Here is an 18,475-nt window from a genome sequence, read left to right on the forward strand (position 1 = left end):
AAACTGATAAGATGTCATGATTCGTATATTCTCAATTTGAAAAACTTGACTATAGAAACTCATTGGGACTTTTAAAAGTTCAGTGGGTCTAGTGGAGATGGGAACTATACTAAGGAGAATCATTTTTAAAGCAGGGTTTGAGTTGCCTATGTGATATATATGCCCTACAATGCCTCGAAGTGCATTTCACACCCAAGAATTATTTCATGGTTCAGTAAATTAAATGTTGACATAATAGTTATAAAGAAAGTTATTGAGACAGGCAACTGTGTAGGACAGAATGTGAAGGCAAACCTGGCTAATGTTTGATCCCATTTTGATTGAGCGTGACAAGTATTTCTCCAAAGTACTTGAAAATAGCAGAGCATATGATAGGCTGAAATAAAGTCAATAATAACTGTGAAGCTGGTTTTCATATTTGTAGTTACTGTAAAAATAAAACAAATATCTAGTGGGCTATTTGAAATTTAACAAACTGTCAAACATTTTAGCCAATGAAATCACATATTAATTCACTTGCATGTCAAGGTCCTATCATGTTTATGAAGCACTTTATTTTACCTTGTCAGCTGTTAATCATATAGTTAAGGGGTTGTGTTTCTTTGTGCTGCTGCTGAAGAACTTGTAGCCTAGTTTATGACCTACCTCTAGCAAATTTATAGGATTCCATGGCTTTTGACTACAAACCTATTTCTGCTCTATATTCTTGCTTTTATTTTCCTTTTGCTTCATTTTTCTATTTTATTTTATCTTCCTCTCTTTTATGACTCTTCATAAGCCACTTTAAATACATTTGGGGACATACTGGAATGATTTTTAAATCAGTGAAAAGAAAACACTGTGGTTTTGTTTTGTTTTGAAGAAGGAACTATGTCCCTGGGAACCCAAGATCAATCGTCACCTTTGATCAATCACCTCTGTATCTTCCACCTCTCCTGTGAACTTTGCTGCTTCTTTCTCCAAGGAAAACCAGTTCTATTCTGAAGACACTAAATCCAGTTGCCCTTCCCAGCCTTGAACACTTTCTGCAAGTGCTGAATGTTTTCTGCACACAGCTCTCCCCAGAACACCTGGCCTGGCAGGTCAATTGACTGGCCTTCTCTCTTCTTTCTCCCTAAAATCTCCTAGTTTTGAGTCTTATGTTATCAAACTGTGCCAGTTATCCTCTTCTGTTTGAAGTCATCTACAATCCCCAGGTCAGTCCTTCATTCTTTAAGTATTCTAGCTTCTGCTTCATTGTCATTGTCCTCAAAATAGCTCCATACAAAGAAGAATATTATAATATACAGAATGATCACTGTAGGAACAGATGCTCTTGTGAGATAGTTATCTTGCTGTCAATAAATATTCTCAAACAAATAGACGTAGCATGCCAAATCTTTGGATATGGCCTGTACCTGATTCACCCATTGGGTGCATATGTGCTATTCTAGGCTAACTGGAATTATCAGCATACAATTCTATTCATATAGAAAATTATAGGGGCGCCTGGGTGGCTCAGTTGGTTAAGCGTCCGACTTCAGCTCAGGTCACGATCTCGTGGTCCGTGGGTTCGAGCCCCGCATCGGGCTCTGTGCTGATGGCTCAGAGCCTGGAGCCTGCTTCCGATTCTGTGTCTCCCTCTCTCTCTGCCCCTCCCCCGTTCATGCTCTGTCTCTCTCTGTCTCAAAAATAAATAAACATTAAAAAAAATAAAAAAAAAAAAGAAAATTATAATCAGTATGTTAAATATTTGGCCCCAAATCAATACATCTATATATTGAACTTAGAACATATAAAATGTAGACATCGATGTCATTTGTATGATATATGTCCTGAATGCTTGTGCCTTGACCTTCATAAACTGGATCATTTAACGGGATTAAGTTTCAGACTTTAACCAATTTAGAGTCACTGAACCAGTGTTGCTTCTGAGGTGACTTCAGACTAACTTCTTTTGTACCATATGATTGACCAACTGCATGACCTCATTAATGAGACCACCGCACACTTACATGGTACACATATAGTACTTAATTTAACAGCAGATATAATTATCCTAACTTATCAAATTGTTTACTTTATTAAATTTAGAAAAAAAGTTTCTGGGAAAAGATCACATGCAATATACTTAGCACCTAATGAAGTTTTAATGCAATGTTTCCTACAAATTTTAATCTCTAACATTTGATAAATAGTACCTTACTTATCCAATCCTTTCTTGTGGTTTTTATTTGAACTATAGTGTCATGGGTATAATTGCTAACATATGCATACATTTCATAGTCCCTTTTTAATTTCAGATCCCCACTTATTAAATCCCTGGAATCATAATGGAACATTAAAATCATTGGGGGAATTAGTATGATGAATACCTTTTCCTTTTCACTTCTATTTATATAGTTTCAAAGTAGAAGAAAAAGCCAGAAACTAATTGATCATTGGTATTTTTTATAATATACTTGGATCATATGGAAAAATTTAATTTCAAGGAGATTCTTTGGCTTTAATTATAAAAGAGTTTTAGTTCTCTTACTTGATTAAGTGAGACAAATCTATCGAATACTAAATTATTAAATAAGAAGTCCTGTATTAAATGGTATTGTCTCATTATCTTAAGCAGTTCTCTGAATGACTTTATATAGAAATATCACCACCACTTTTTTTATAAAGACTAACAGACTTGGGGATGTAAAAATACATTGACCAAAGCAACTTAGTAACAGTAGAGCTAAGATAAAATCTTAATCTCCATGAGTCTATAGATTCTTCTTAAGCACTTTGTCACTCTGCAGAATAGTTTGATCTTGTTCGGTAAACAGTCAATTTTTGAGGAATAAAGCTTCTCGACTTTGGTATGTGTTTACATGAGGATTTGTATTTTATAAATGATGTATATGGTAAGTTGGGAAGTTCGTTATGCTAATAACAAACTGAGCGTTCACTCCAAGTGGAGAAGAATCATCCACCACCTGAGCTTCTTCCCTCTTCCAGGAAGTGTTTTGATAGCACCAAGCCAAAAGTACTGTCTGCAGAGAGGCTCCCAAGACTGAGAGCATAAGAGTGAGTTACTTGCTCTTCTCCTGGCATTTTCCCTATCATCCATCCACTTTGCATTCCTTCCTGCGGGCCGCTCACAGGATTTCTATAGGCAAAGCTTGACAGATGGGATTCTAGTGACTGAAGTTCCTCTAGCTCCGATGAGATGTCATCAAGGACTTAATAACGGCCCTCCCCAAGCTCTGTGCTGTATGAACTGTTGTCTACCTTCAGATAAAGAATTAACCATGTTAAAATGGCAGTAATTTTCAGAATCTTCAGTAAAATTCCATTATGATGTTTATTATGGTTTTACAGAGTGAAGCTCCCTGGGTTTATACACTTGTTTCAACTTGAATATTTGGTAACAGACTGTAAATTATGGAGCAAAGAGAGAATGCCATTGTGTCCTAATTCCTACTTGTAGCAGCATCCATATTTCTGTAGACATATATAATATTGACATTTATACTTAATTAGCCCTGAAATGAGAGACAGATGAGTACCCTGATTCTAACAGTTTCATGTCCTTGCCCATACTTAACTTATTTGTGCATTTTAATAGCATGTATCACATTTAAATGGAAACAACTTAATCATAGGACCGAGTCAGTGTATGTATTTTATATTAAGCCTGATGGGCGAGGATTGAATTGGCATGTCACAAAATGTTTAAGAATCTGTTAAAAATAAGTAGGTTACTTTAAACTTTAGTCACATTAATAATAAAGTGCATATGAAGTTGAGGTTCATCTGAAATACCAGTCCAGCAGTCTAAAAATAGCAAGTTTAAGTATTTGATGTATTACTCAAATGTATCATGGGAAATAGGAATGTATAATTCTTTTTGATACAAGTAATATATTGCAATATGGTTCTGTATGTGTAAATGGAAGGTTTTTTTATATATAATTTGGAATATAGTCACTAATGAGGTCATTAAATTTTTAGAAGTAGTCCAATAAGGACATAAAGGTCTGTGTTAATACCAGGATTAGAACTTTCAAAGGGCAGCTGAAAAATGTTCTCAAAAGCTCCTCAAGAATATGGGATGATTGATTTTTTTTAAAAGGCCAAAGAAAATCAAAGAAAATCCTCATATAGCAGAATTGAAACAAAGCCAATTAAGCATTACAGTGAAGACTAAGTGGTGCTAGTTAGTGATAATTGGTTTCAAGTATCAAGAAAAAAATCTAAATAAAGTTGTTTTTAAAAAGAAAAAAAAGCCATGGACTTAAAAAAAGTAAGCAAAATTATCAAATTGAAGTTGGAAGTACACAGGATTGGCCTAATGGTACCAAGAGCGTGAAGAATGAGTTGTGGTAGTGGAAACAGAATAGCTGTTGATTTTTATAATTGGTAAGGAAAGAATTAGGCTGTTAGCAAGTGACGCGAAACAGCATTATGTCCTCATATCAGCATCTGATTGCAAGGCAGACTCCTCAATGTAGGTGGACTCCACTGATCACGGAAAAGCAGTGACCCGCTTCCTCCTTTGCTCCACTGTAGGAATTGCCAGGACCCTGCCCTTGTTGGGTGCTTCCTGCCTCTGTGTTTCCTCCTCTTTCACTTAATTAGTCAGAGTCACCAGTTCCCAGAAGATTTGTCTAAGCCCTGTTCATAGACTTATGTTGAATCTATAAAAGTATAAAAAAACAAAAAAACAAAAAACAAAAAACAAAACCCAAAAAACCAACCCTGAGCCTGTTGAAAAGAATCAGAGTCACAAATCCTGTTTTCCTAGCATTATTCTAGGATCTAGAACCAAATAAACACCTGTGCATCACTTAGTAGCAGTTATCAAATGCAAGCAAATATTTCTTGAATGTCCACTATGTGTCAGGCACTTGAAGCATGCAAGTTTTGCACACAACCCAATTATAAGTATAGGGATATTTATCTACATTTTACAAGAGAAGAAGCTGCTGTCCCGCAATGTTAAGATTCATAGACCTATCAAGCGGTAGGGTCAGAATTCAAACCTTATGTTCCCGACTCAAACCCCTTAGCATGATTCCACCAAACCACCTCCACAGAGATCTTTGAGTTTTCTGTTCATCACTGTATCCAGGTACTGGGCATATAGCAGATCTTCCATAAGCCGCTGTTCAATAGAAGAAGGTTTGCTCTCACTAGTGCTTCTGGGGGGACCTGATGAAAATGAAGAGAACAGTACATTCATAATCACTGACATTAAGCTTGTTTCAATCTGTTCCAGATCTCAGAGTTTTGTTTGTTGTTTGGTTTGTTTTTTCTCTTTTGTTTGTTTGTTTTGTTTGGTCTTTCCTTGCATGTGTTTGACTCTTTACATCTAGGAGATAAAACCCCAGGGCGCAGGATCCAGTCTTTGCTTAGACAAGTATAGCACACTAATGAAAGTTCCGCACACAGAAGGGCCTCGCAAAATTAACCAGGCCATATTAATCATTGACAGAAAGTCTGCTAAAAGAAATAAATACATCTGCATTTCAGGAGTGCCGTTAGCACACACTCATTTTTCATGCAGAAGAACTATGCACAACCTATCAAGATCGGAAAAGTAGATTTTCTCCCCTTTCTAAAGAAATGAGGACAGCAATTTGAGTAGTAAGATCTCCTAATGTGATAAGTCATTTTCTGTGATATTCAAGTGTGAAGGAGAAGTTCTGCGCACAGCTTGGGATGAGGTCTTCTCCAAAATGGCTTAAGATTTTAAAGCAAACTGGTCACTCACAGCCAGAAAACTCCACTGGAATAGTTACCGTATATTTGGAAGATTTCTTGTTGCAGTCTATTTTGATTGCACTCAAATAATGGTGCTCTAGGGAGAGTGGAATGAAAGACCTTTGGGAAAACCCAGGCACCCTCTCTGATCATTGCAAATAAGGGCATAGCCTTTACTAGGTCAGGGGTAGTGGTCCGTTTTGTTCACTGCTGTGCTCCTGCTCTAGAACAGTACCTGACATATAGATGATGCACAACAAATATTCTTGAAATGGTTTAGGATATAGAAATGATAATGATAATAATAACAATACAGTTGTTTAGAGGGGAAGGATTGGGAACACTATTCCCCAAGATAGGAGGGGTACTACAGCTTTTAAAGCTTTTTGCCCCCCCAAAAGGGAGAGAAAGAGATAAATTTAGCTCAGGAAAGACATGAGGATTCTTGAAGTACTAGGGGCTTTTCCAGATAAATATATTCTTTCTGGAAAGAGTTCAGGGACACAAGCAGACCTGGGGCAATTACTTGGTCAAAGTTTAAACCTGAAGTAGAATAATAAGGAGTGTATATATTGCCAAAAGCTTAAGTAAGTTCCATGAAGATTAAGAATAAGAAATGAATACTTACTACCACTGTTATTCTATATTTTTTATAAGCAAGGGAAAAGACATAATTGGTAACAATATTGAGAAAGAAAAGGAAATGTATTTCTCTTTATTGGTAATTATATTCCAGTACACTCAAATTTAAAAAATAAGTAAATAAAACTGTGCTTAAGAAGATAATTTGGTAAACTGACTGGATACAGGATATTTCCTATAGTAACAATAACTTGTTAAAAATTCAATTTTAAAAACCTTTTTTACCCAAAACTATAAAGCAACTAGGAATATATTTAGCAAGAAAAATACTTCGCCTTCCTGAAAACAGTGTAAACACTGATAAAGCATCCACAAACAGGCATATCATGTATAGATACTTTAAAAATCACACTTGTCTCAAGTTTTATATAATTGATTAAATTGCAATGAAAATTACAATTAAATTAAATTACAGTAAGAATGAAGAAGAACAAATGTTTGAAAATAACCCAAAATTTTTTTAGAAAAAAGATACACCTGTTTATGCTCTGCTAAGAATTGTATGTAGCAGCTTCAAGAACCAAACCACAAATACGAGTGATTTAAAACAGGCTTTTTTTTTTTTCTTGCTTCATAGCCCATTGTGAGTGGGTTGACTCTTTATATTTGCTTGTTGTGGCCATTTTGCTATTTTATTTTCATTTCTAAGCATAAATTCAGTGAATATTCATTCTGTGCCAGTCACTGGTTGCATTACTTCATTTAATTCTCACACAAACACTGAGTTTATCCCCATTTTATGAATGACCAAACTGAGGCTCTGAGCGTCTCAGGAAATAAATGATATTGGAAATTCAGGTTACGTCAAATATTCTTTTGACTCCTTTAGATTTGAAGCATACTTCACAGTAGAAAGAACGTATAACATAAATTTTAATTAGCCAAATGGATGTGGCATAAACGAGTAATATATATCCAGTGTACTATATTATCTTTCATTCTATTTCTGTCTTATTTAAGGTAGCAAAAGTAGAGAGTATGTGTCTGAAAATTAGAATGGCTGGAATCCTAGCCCCATCTCTGCTACCTAACAAGCTTCCTGACCTTGAGACCTTCCTGCCCTGACCTTCAATTTCCTGGTCCTCAGTTTCACATCTCTAAAATAATGGGAGTGGAATGATAATATCTCAACAGTCCACAACAACACACAGTCCAGTCCACATTAGAGTGGATCTTAATAAGAAAATAGATTGTGAAGTCTGTCTGGCTCCAAAGCCCATGCTTTTGGTTCTCTGTATAAATTGGTTTAGTTTTGTAATATTTGCTTTTTGCTTGTTTATAATTTTTTAATGTTTATTTTTGAGAGAGAGGTGCGCGCGTGCGCACACACACACGCGCGGGCGCGCGAGTGGGGGAGGGGCAGAGAGAGGGAGACACAGAATCTGAAGCAGGCCCCAGGTTTCTGAGCTGTCAGCACAGAGCCCAACGCAGGACTTGAACCCTCAAGCCGTGAGATCATGACTTGAGCCAAAGTCAGATGCTTGACCCACTAAGCCACCCAGTGCACCTGTAATACTTCTGTTTATAACAAAATACAAGTGAATGCCCTGTCCTTCACTCTCCCTGTCTCATTTCTTAGATATGAAGGAAGTTTGACAGGGGAGGAGCCTCTGGGACAGGACAAAAATTCAATGCTGCTCCTTGTGCCCATGCGATTCCAAGTTCAATTTGGGAAACCCTCGGACACTGACGATGAGCACACTTTCTTGTTGTACCCAGTAGGTTTGTTTTGGCTTCAACTTAGAACTCTTATTTTAAAAGCAAAAGCCTATGAAAATAATACCTTCTATACCACATAAAAGAAGAACAGATGTAATTTAATAGAAAGTTGCTACAATAAAATGAGAAACCCAAGATCAAATCAGATGTGTGTGTGTGTGTGTGTGTGTGTGTGTGTGTGTGTGTGTATAAATTTCCTGGCTCTCCTTTAAAAGACAACCTTCAGAGTATTTAGTTTAAAGGATAACCTTTCTTTCTGGTGGATCTATTTTAATTTTTTTTCAGGATTATGGTTTTGGTGATTAAGTAATAGGTTTAAATCTGATTGATTCTGACCTTTTGTTAGCAATTGACTGTTATGATGTGTTTTTAAATTTTTTATTTCTTGCATTACTTGGCACTGTGACACGGCAAGTCAGCCAAATAACGAATATAAAATTAAATTGGCTTACTCCTATGGCTTATCTCCTGGGTGCAGTTGAGTAGCTAGAAGGTTTAAATACTGTTTTTTGTTTGTTTGTTTGTTTGGCTTTTGGTATTTATTTTACACATATCCAGTCACGTTAAGGCCCAGAAAATTAACCCTATCCCTTTGAAACTCTGCAACCTTGGTTATAAAGATAGAGACATGCCCAATTATTTTTTCTACGTTTAGAATATCCATTGGTCATTATCCACCAATTATTTATTAACCTTAATGTTAGACAAATATTTCATGATGTAAGAAGGAGACATTATTTTCCCTTAATATTTTAAAATAGTTATATAGAGAACATATTATCTATATAAAATGGGCATATTTTGAATTTGATATAAAACATGTATTTCATATATTTTTGTTATAAATTAGCTCTTTCATATGTTAAATAGTGTCAAATTTCATAGCAATTAGATTTATAACTCTTTAGTTAATTATTTCAATTGTTACTTATCTGACATTTTAAAAAAACCTGCATTATTCATAGAGTGATCTTAAAAACATTTGGGGAAGCAAGTAAAACATATTATAAATGAGTCTGTGGTGTGCAACACTGCTCTCTACTGGTAAAAAAGCAAGTCATAAAACTGAAGTTTTCACATGAAATAAACCAACTACAAATAATATTTGAAAATGAAGATGCAGTCCTCAAACTTTCACACGTTTTTGCAAAATGCTTATTGTAGGTATAATGGAATACAATGAATGAACTGGAAGAAATGAATACAGACATCACTTGAGATTAGTTTAAAAGAGAGGTCTATATCATTTTAATTAATTAAAAATAGTTGTGAGACTTTTGGAAATTAAGCCAAATATGAAATATCTTAATAGCATTTTAATGTAAGAAGTCTATAAATATTTTCTATATAATAGTTTGATGACATTTTTGTTTTTAATTTCAACAAAGTTGTTTTTAATTTTGTTTTTAAAATACTTTTTGTGAGTATATCTAAGTATCCAAATGCATTGAACAGAGAGATGTTATATGGGAAAGAACAATTAGCTTTATATTTTCAAAAATGTGCTTTGTATTTGTCAAAGTATGTATAGAAACATTTTTAAAGATATTTTATACTTTGTGGAAGATACATGCTATGTAGCCATACCTTTCAATATATAGACTAAGAATACATAAAACATTTTTAGATCATCTGACTTCTCTACAGTCTGATATATTCTAAATGCCCCTTTTGTGTTTTATGTCTTTCTTATCTGTCCATATTACTTAGTAATATTTAATGTTTTAATCTCAACTCTTTTAATAACTCAGCTCGTAGTCAAAATTTAAATGCACACGTACACAATAATGCCCAATAAATAAATAAATAAACCAGTCATATATAATAATTTAAAAGGGTTTTTTTTTTGTTTTCTTTTTTTTTTATTTTTTAAATGTTTATTTTTTGAGAGAGAGAGAGAGAGAAAGGGAGAGAGAGAGAGAGAAAGCAAGCAGGGGAGGGGCAGAGAGAGAGAGAGGAGACACAGAATCCGAAGCAGGCTCCAGGCTCCAAGCTGTCAGCACAGAGCCCGATGCAGGGCTCGAACTCACAAACCATGAGATCATGACTTGAGCCGAAGTCGGACGTTTAACCGACTGAGCCACCCAGGTGCCTCTTTTTTTGTTTTCATGTTTGTCTAATCTGCTTACTACTGTCATTGTAACATGAATTTGAAAGATAGCATACCATATTTTCAATAATAATACCTCTTGGTTATGAGATAAAAGTTGATGCTTATTGCATTGATATATTTTTCTGTAGTTTCTAAATTCCCTGTAGTGAACATGCATTAGTATTAAAATATCAATGTTTATTCATAATTAAATGGAAATATTTTGTTGTAGAGTTTCAAAGCACAAGCACACAATTGTGGAAGACAGGCACTTATGTAAAGTCTAATGCTTGATCTTTCCTAAAAAAAAATAATAATAATGTACTGAGATTAATGTTGTCTATTTGTGACTATGAAGAAAAATAAATAACAATTTAAATACTTAAAGAAAAAATGCCTCCAACCATTACCACTTGGCACAGACTTGCGTCCAATCTCTGTCTTGCTCTTTGCCACACTGAAGAATGATACTTTGAATCTATATGTATAAAGCAAAATCAGTCTGATACTTATACTCTCATCATTTTTTTTTTACCACATGGAGGAGCTAAAACATAAAGTTGCTAAAACAGAAAAGCAGTTATTTTTACTCAGAATGCTAAAAAAAATCTGTGTTTTTCACTTAGGTAAATATCTAACTGGAAAACATTTTGAGATTGACTGTTTCATTCAGCATAATTCCCTTGAGGTCTATCCAAGTTGTTGCGTGTATCAGTAATTCATACATTTTTATTGCTGAGTGGTATTCCATGGTATAAATGTAACACAGTTTATTAACTCACTGAAGGACATTTGGGTTATTTCCAATGTTTGGCTGTTACAAATAGATCTACTTTAAACATCAGTGCACAAAATATTTATTTATTTAATTTCTTAAATGTTTATTTTTGAGAGAGGGAGAGAGAGACAGAGTGCGAGCAGGGGCAGGACAGAGAGAGAGGGAGACACAGAATCTGAAGCAGGCTTCAGGCTCTCAGCTGTCAGCACAGAGCCCAACATGAGCTCAAAGATCATAACCTGAGCCAAAGTCGGATACTTAACCGACTGAGCCACACAGGTGTTCCCGTGCACCAAATATTTACATGAATGTAAGTTTTCATTTCTTTGGAATAAGTACCCAAAAGTGCAGATGCTGTATCTATCCCATGGTAAGTACATGTTTAATTCTAAAAGAAACTACCAAACTATTGACTCGAGTGGCTGTACCATTTTATATTCCCAGCAACAGCAGTATCTATAATTGTATTTGCTAATCTGACAACCTAATAGTAATATTAATGATACAAAAATTTCTGATTCCCTTTGGCCTTTCCCTGAACACTTACCTTATTCCCAGTGGCAGCATTACACTCTTTCATCTGCCTCTGAACCACAGCAGCTGCCTGGGGACCCACGATTCTGGAACTTTACTCTCTCAGTTCCTGTGAGGCCCCAGTGCCAGAGTTCTGTAATCTATACCTACTACCCAGAATTCTGCTTCCCCAAGCTCCACTCTATATACCCAGCCATGAAGTGTGCTTCTCTACCTAACACATCAAAGGCATTTCAGCCTCAGTGTGTTTGCATGTTTCATTTCATCCTTTCATTCAGGTCTCTATCAAAATGTCACCATTTTAGAGAGGACTCTCCTGATCACACAATCTTAAATATTATTCACACTACCCAGTCTGTCTGTGTTATTGTGTTGCCATCTAAAATATATTATAAATCTGTCTGTAATCTGGATATAAACACAGAAATTAGATAGACAGAAATCACACACACACACATGCATTCATACATATTTATATGCACACATACATATTTACTAGGATGTAAACTCCATTAGAACAGGGATATTTTCCCCCTCTTCCCAACTTTTAGTAAACGCTAGACTAATAGTAAATAGTTAAATATATATTTCTAGAGGAATAAATGAATATGTGGAACATTAACATTTGGGTGCTTAGTTTAATTTTTATTTTATCAAAGTTATCTGTGTCCATTTTAAACAGTTGAGTGTCTGTCTGATGCTTATAGTGAAAAAAGCAAAATGTTCCCCAGCTCCTCTCCCAGGTCTCACTCACTAAAGCAACCACTGTCAACTCTTCTGTGTATATTAGATTCTTTATGTTTGGCTCTCTCCACTAGAGTTTGGGATTCGTAAGGGTGGGAAATGTGCTTTGCTGTCTACTGTATCCCCAGTTCCCCAAATAGTACTTGATAAATAGCAAGCACCCAACAGTTAAATTGCCTGCATCACGTTTTTAATTTCCATGAGCTCTTTTTTGTTCTCTCAGTGTTGCTTTATATACTATCCTGTTTTTATCTTGGATGCAACATATTTATATGGGTTTCAGGTTTTTAGTCCTCTCTTTTTTGTCTCTGCTTTCTCTCCGAATCTTTTCTATGCTTTTTTGTTCCTGTGTCTTTATTTTTCTCCCGGTTTTCATGTGAGTGGTTTTCCTCAAATATATGCACATACTTGGTGTGCTTTGGGTTTGAAGGCTCAGGCACTCAAAGGCTGACTGGCAGTTCTGTGTATATGGGCAGGGCTTGTCAATTGGTGGTTGGCCAGGTAGCCCATCTGTGGAAACCCCCATAGTCAGCAAAGATTGTCTCCCTCCCTCCCTTGGGCCACACTCCCTAGGGGAAGAATCCTCCTACTTGAAGTTTATAAGTGAATGCCCTGGGAGACAGGATGGGAAAGGGTTCCAGCAGACTTTAAATTCCACATGTAGACTTTGGCTTAGACTTGTTCTTTCAGTGAGATTTCTTTTACCCTTCAGGCACCAGGCAGAGTGGAAAAAGATGAAAACCAAACCTACCTCTAATCCACATACAAGCTTTTTGATAGCGCGTGTAACAAGAGCATTTGTTATTTGTGAGTCTGTGCACTAGATTGTGTGTTCCTAACTGTAAGCATTTAAGTGTTGAATAGTGTCTTAGGTCAGTTTCTCCAAGAATTAGATCCTGAGACAAAGACTTATGTGCAAGTGATTTAGGAAGAGAGTGCTCCCAGGAGCAACCAGTAAGAGTGTGGGGAAGCAGGACAGACAAAGGGAAGAAGTCAAGGATGAGTACATCATCAAGGGAAGCCCCGGCCTCAGTCTGATTCTGAGGGAAGCTCCACATGATAATATTAACTCTTAGGGTTTACCCGACCTCCAAGCAAATGAGCTGGGTCTTTGTATTTCCACAGCAGTCATTGGTTAAGCAAGGTGGTGATATTGGAGGGGAAGCAAAAAACTCCCAGGCATTTCTAACTCAGCATTGGCAAAGTGGCTTCCTTGCCCAAAGGGAATCCTCTGAAGATCTGGACCGTGAACCTTTACCGGCAAAGTGTGGGGAAGCTGGAGGATGGGTCCCAGCACTGATAAAATGAATCCATCAAAGGAGAGCTGAGCAGGTAGCAACAGTATCCACTAAATTTTAGTGTCTTCTCCATACAGTCATAAATAAAGAAACGGAAACCCCCCATAATTATAAAACACTTTGCAGTTTACAGAATTGTGTGTTTTTTTGTTTGTTTTGTTTTTTGTTTTTGAATCTCATTGCAACTGATCTTTAAAAACTTTTATAAGGAGAGAAGAACAATCACTATCCTGGTTTTTCAAAAGTCAAATTAATCAGAGATTAAGTGACTTTTCTAACATCTTCAGATCCCAACCTAGAGTTTATTATTCTGGCATGCTGCTTCATATTTAGGAGTTATTTTTATAAATATTTTATATAAACATGTGGAATGCATGTAAATATGCTTAAATTAACCTGCGTATCATGACTTTTATAACTTAAAAAATACAGGAAATATAATAAGGCATGATCTATTTTTCATTTTTATAATTATTTCCATTTAGGTTATCTACCATTACATAGAAAAATTAAGTGGTTAGCTCCATATTTGATGTCTGCACAGTTTCTACCATCATTCAAGGCTTCTCTCTGTGTTTCATTCCTCAGATGATTTAATTAAAGCCAGTGTGGGGGGGGGGGGGACAAAATATGAAAAGGTTCCTGGAGCCCTGCAAGAGGCTAATTCATTTAGAATGTACTTGGAGTTCTTCCATAATTTTCCCATGTGGGCCTATTTACATATAATACTTATGAGTCATGGCATTTCTGCTGAGGAATGAATATTCTTCCATAAATATTTCCAGTAACTCTTACAGTCTGTTATTGACACATCAGACATTTCCTTCTAGTTCAAGAATCACCAAGAAAGAGTCTACCTTTCCTTACTGTTTTTGCTAATTCTCCACCACTCACTAATGGAGAATTTCTCAGTGATTTGATAAATTCAGAGAGAATGAGGACAGGAATTTACCCCCGGTGGTGGATTAACTCAGAACTAAATAGCTCCTATTGTGTTAACTCTCCTCCTGTCACTTGAACCCTTTATCCCTTCTGGAGGATCTAAAACAGTGCTTTTCAAACCTGGTGACACATTAAAAACACCTGGGGAGCTTTAAAATGCACAGATGCCCTGGCTCTGCCCCAGATCAATTAAATCAGACTCTTTAGGCTCTGGTCTAAGTTTAAAGCTCCCATGTGATTTTATCACGCAGCCAAGGTTGAATACACTGATCTGGAACAGAAGAAATGTGACAGGTCCATTGGTGTCAAGAATAGATTTGCCTGTGTCTCGAATCTTGGAAGTAGCTTTCAATTCCTTTTAAGCTGAGAATTTCTTCATTTATTTTGGTCTTTTTTGAAAGACTGGTTGACCAACTTGAGGTCACAGCTGGGCAAGCCAAGTGCCTGATGCTACTGTATCTAGGCCATGGTAGCAGTTATTTGATACAGTTAGAGCATGTAAGGAAAAGGAACCGTTATACTTTATAGATTCTGAGAATTGAAACTTCTTTCCCCCTAATGTTTCTTCCTAATGCCTTAAAGATGCTGATTTATTAGACCAAGGATCTATGTTATTCTATTTTAACTTGCTCCCTGGGTAATTCTTATGCCGGTCATACGGAGAGCCCATTTTGAAAAACAAAACTCTGATTTTTTGTTTTTTAGTTGTTATTGTTACTTTTGTAAGAATGAAGGAAGGAATAAAAAAATACTCTGACATTATTATATTGCTCCTTTGCATTCTTTGATTTAACATATAAAAAGATTCTACTTACTCATTTGATGTAAAGTGTGTATACACACACATACACATGTCGATTTATGTAAGTGATGATTTCATAATTCACTCTAGTGTTTTAATTGGTACTATGTGACAAAAAGTCTGAGAAATTATATACACTTACTGAACTGAATGATTATTTGCTATTTACATAGAAATATTTTATAGAATAAAATATCCATATTTCAATTCTAATTAGTCTTACATATTTCATGAAATTGGACTTCTGTTTAGGGGGTTTTATATCTCTCCAGCATAGAGATTTTATTACAGTGTGGTAATTATTATGAAACGTTTTCTTTTTGTGGGGGAATAGGTCAGGTATTCACTAAAAACCTTCAGGGATATTTTAAAATTCAGTAATATTGTTGATAATACAAATTTTATTTTTTAACGGAGTTTAGCTTGTAGCTCTGATGGATGAAGTAATTAGGTTAAAAAGTTTGTATTTTTTTCATGATATATGAGTGTCATAATTGAAAAACAAAGAAAATGTTAATGTAAAATTATGAACTGTATGATATCCTATTAATATCTTAAAATATACCATTGACATTTAAATCAAGTAACAGGGGCACTTGGGTGGCTCAGTCTGTTGAGCTTTGGCTCAGGTCATGGTCTCAGGGTTCATGGGTTCAAACCTCGTATTGGGCTCTCTGCTATAAGTTCAGAGCCTGATTTGTCCCTCTGTCTCCCTCGCTCTCTGTCCCTCCCCACTTGCACACATGTACGTTCCCTCTCTCTCTCAGAAATAAATAAACATTAAAAAGTCATGTAACAAATAAAAAGCATTTATATGCTTTGGATTTACAGATAAGTCAATAATTTTTATTATTAATGTGTTTTAAGTTGTAAATATTGAAGCCAACTTTATTCTTATCCTTCTAAAATGAAGTAGCTTTAGTTTTCTTTCCAGTAAATATCTTGAAATAAAATATTTAGGAGAATATGTTTTTAAAAAATCTTTGATTAATAGGAATTGGATATGGTTAAGTAAATATATTTACATTTTCATATAAAATAAATTAATAACTCCTCTGTGTAGTTAAGATTTGGGTTTGCATTTCTGCCATACCATGTGTATACTGTTATGCCATGTTATAGTTCAAAATGATTTGATGATGTACGATGTCATAAAGCCTGTATTTGACAAATGGCCCTTTTCAGTTTCTTGGCAGTACAGAAGTGGAGCAGCCTAAAGGAACAGAAGTTGTAAGAGATGCTGTGAGGAAACTAAAGGTAGGGCAAGCCCTCCACATATGTGTCTAGTGTATTGATCCTGTCTTAGGTCACCAGTAGACTGATGGATATTCAAAGCGTGAATAGCTCTGTGGCAGGTATAGCTTTGTCTTTTTAAAAATGGGCTATTGTAAAAAAAAAAAAAAGAAAGAAAGAAAAAAGAAAAAAACTGGGCTATTGAATAAATATCACCAGATCAGGGAAACATATTTAACAATAAATGTGAATACACAATATATTTTCTGAATGTGGCACATTCTTCCTATTTTTCCATAATTTCTCATACTCAACAACAACAAAGTGGCAGTATTCCCTATGTGTTGACCTTTGGTAGCTTGCCTTTACCTCGCTTGGAAAATGTAGACTCATGCCCTGACTTGAAAACTAATAATGGCGTAACAACTGGGTCTCATAGGTAGGATATGACATCCACCAGCTGGAAGTGTAGAGTTGGGAGTTGATTACATGGGGAACTGGTGAGACCAAGAGAGCAGAAGAGATATTTAATAAGCAACTCCATACTCACAATCACATTTCCTGAGAAAATTTTCTATTAAGATGCCTCATATCTTAGCATGTTTTTCTAAGTATACCCCATCCCAAAAGAATTATCCCCATGTTCTCATGGAGATAATAAGATGGGAAAAACCCCTTCAACAGAATTCTCATCGTTATCTCATTAAGAAAATCTAGCATACCACTACTTTTTTTTAACAAAATGTATTGTTATTCTCTGTAGTTACTCTCACAATTTTTTTGGGAAACAATCCTTCCCTAACTTTATTAGTTTAGAGATCATCCGGTTATTTGACAAGAGAGCTAGGCCTTTGATTGTGCCTGGCAAAGTCATAGACGTAAAGTGTCATTTTTCATTGAACATGTCCTCAGTTGGAATCTACTGAGTGTTCAAATTGAGAAAAAGTTAAAGCGGAATGGCATGTATTCTGGGGGAAGAAAGTAAAATGGATAATACTTTCATCTACCCATTGTATATCTAAATAATTTACTAATGTTTTCAAGTAAATAAGCTAAAAGGTTCCAAGATGATATGTGTCCCATTTGGTAAAAAAGTGGACTAGGCAAGCATTTCTTTCCACCACTCATTAGGTAATAATTCAGCTTGCCCTGTTTAGCCAGTACTTCTAAGCACTAATACAGGATTAACAAGGTTGCACAGTTTATGAACAACATTTAGGATAAGATTCTATTTAAATGTTCAAAATATTGCAAACTTGTCATGAATCCAGCTTCAATACAGTCAGAATTTTTTTATAGAAGAATAATAGAATTTATACTTAATGTGTCTTTGTATCTAGGACGTTCTTTATTCAGTCAGCGCAGGTCCCAAACCAAAAAGATTCAACTACATCATGACTAGATAAAATGTAGAGGCATTTGAAATGAAGTGCTTTTAAACAGTGGCTAGTTTTTCTACATTTTTGTGAGAATTTATTTGCAGTTCTGTGTCATTTCAAATTTGGAAATGTACTCTGTTAATAAAGGAATGTGATTTACAGTAAGTATGCAGTATAGTTTAAAAATGCATGTTCACATGATAATTTTTGCCTTTCAAGTGTCTTCCAAAATAAATATTTAATAAGCAATTTTTACACTGCTGATTGCAAAAATTTTGTACATCAGGAAAGTGTGTTTAAGGGTAATGATTTTTAAATAAATTAAAATGGTTAAAACAATGCTCTTTATTTAATTTTATTTTATATATATATATATATATATATATATATATATATATATATATATATATATATTTCTTGGTGTCAGAGGTCAGAGGCTACAATTCAAAGCCTTCAAGAGTATTTACATTTATTTTAGAAATGTAGACCCTGGCTAACCCTGGCTCCTCTTTAATTCTGTTGTCATGTAGAAATGGCCAGAAGGTGGTGCTATGGTTCTACCAAAAACAACAGCAAAAAATATGTTCATAA

At 35.2% G+C, this 18,475-nt stretch overlaps 1 protein-coding gene across 18 annotated transcripts in view; it reads left to right on the plus strand.

The window, feature by feature from the left end:
- The window catches only part of GULP1 (GULP PTB domain containing engulfment adaptor 1), a 741,807-nt gene that overhangs the window by 669,831 nt on the left and 53,501 nt on the right, over nt 1-18,475 (plus strand). For all 18 annotated transcript variants that reach the window (XM_053215424.1, XM_027054946.2, XM_053215420.1 and 15 more), the window contains one exon: nt 16,458-16,529. In XM_053215424.1, the coding sequence (XP_053071399.1) occupies nt 16,458-16,529 (72 nt within the window). The remainder of the gene's footprint in view (nt 1-16,457; nt 16,530-18,475) is intronic.

Source organism: Acinonyx jubatus, chromosome C1 (assembly GCF_027475565.1).
Source record: "Acinonyx jubatus isolate Ajub_Pintada_27869175 chromosome C1, VMU_Ajub_asm_v1.0, whole genome shotgun sequence".
NCBI classification, from domain to species: domain Eukaryota; kingdom Metazoa; phylum Chordata; class Mammalia; order Carnivora; family Felidae; genus Acinonyx; species Acinonyx jubatus.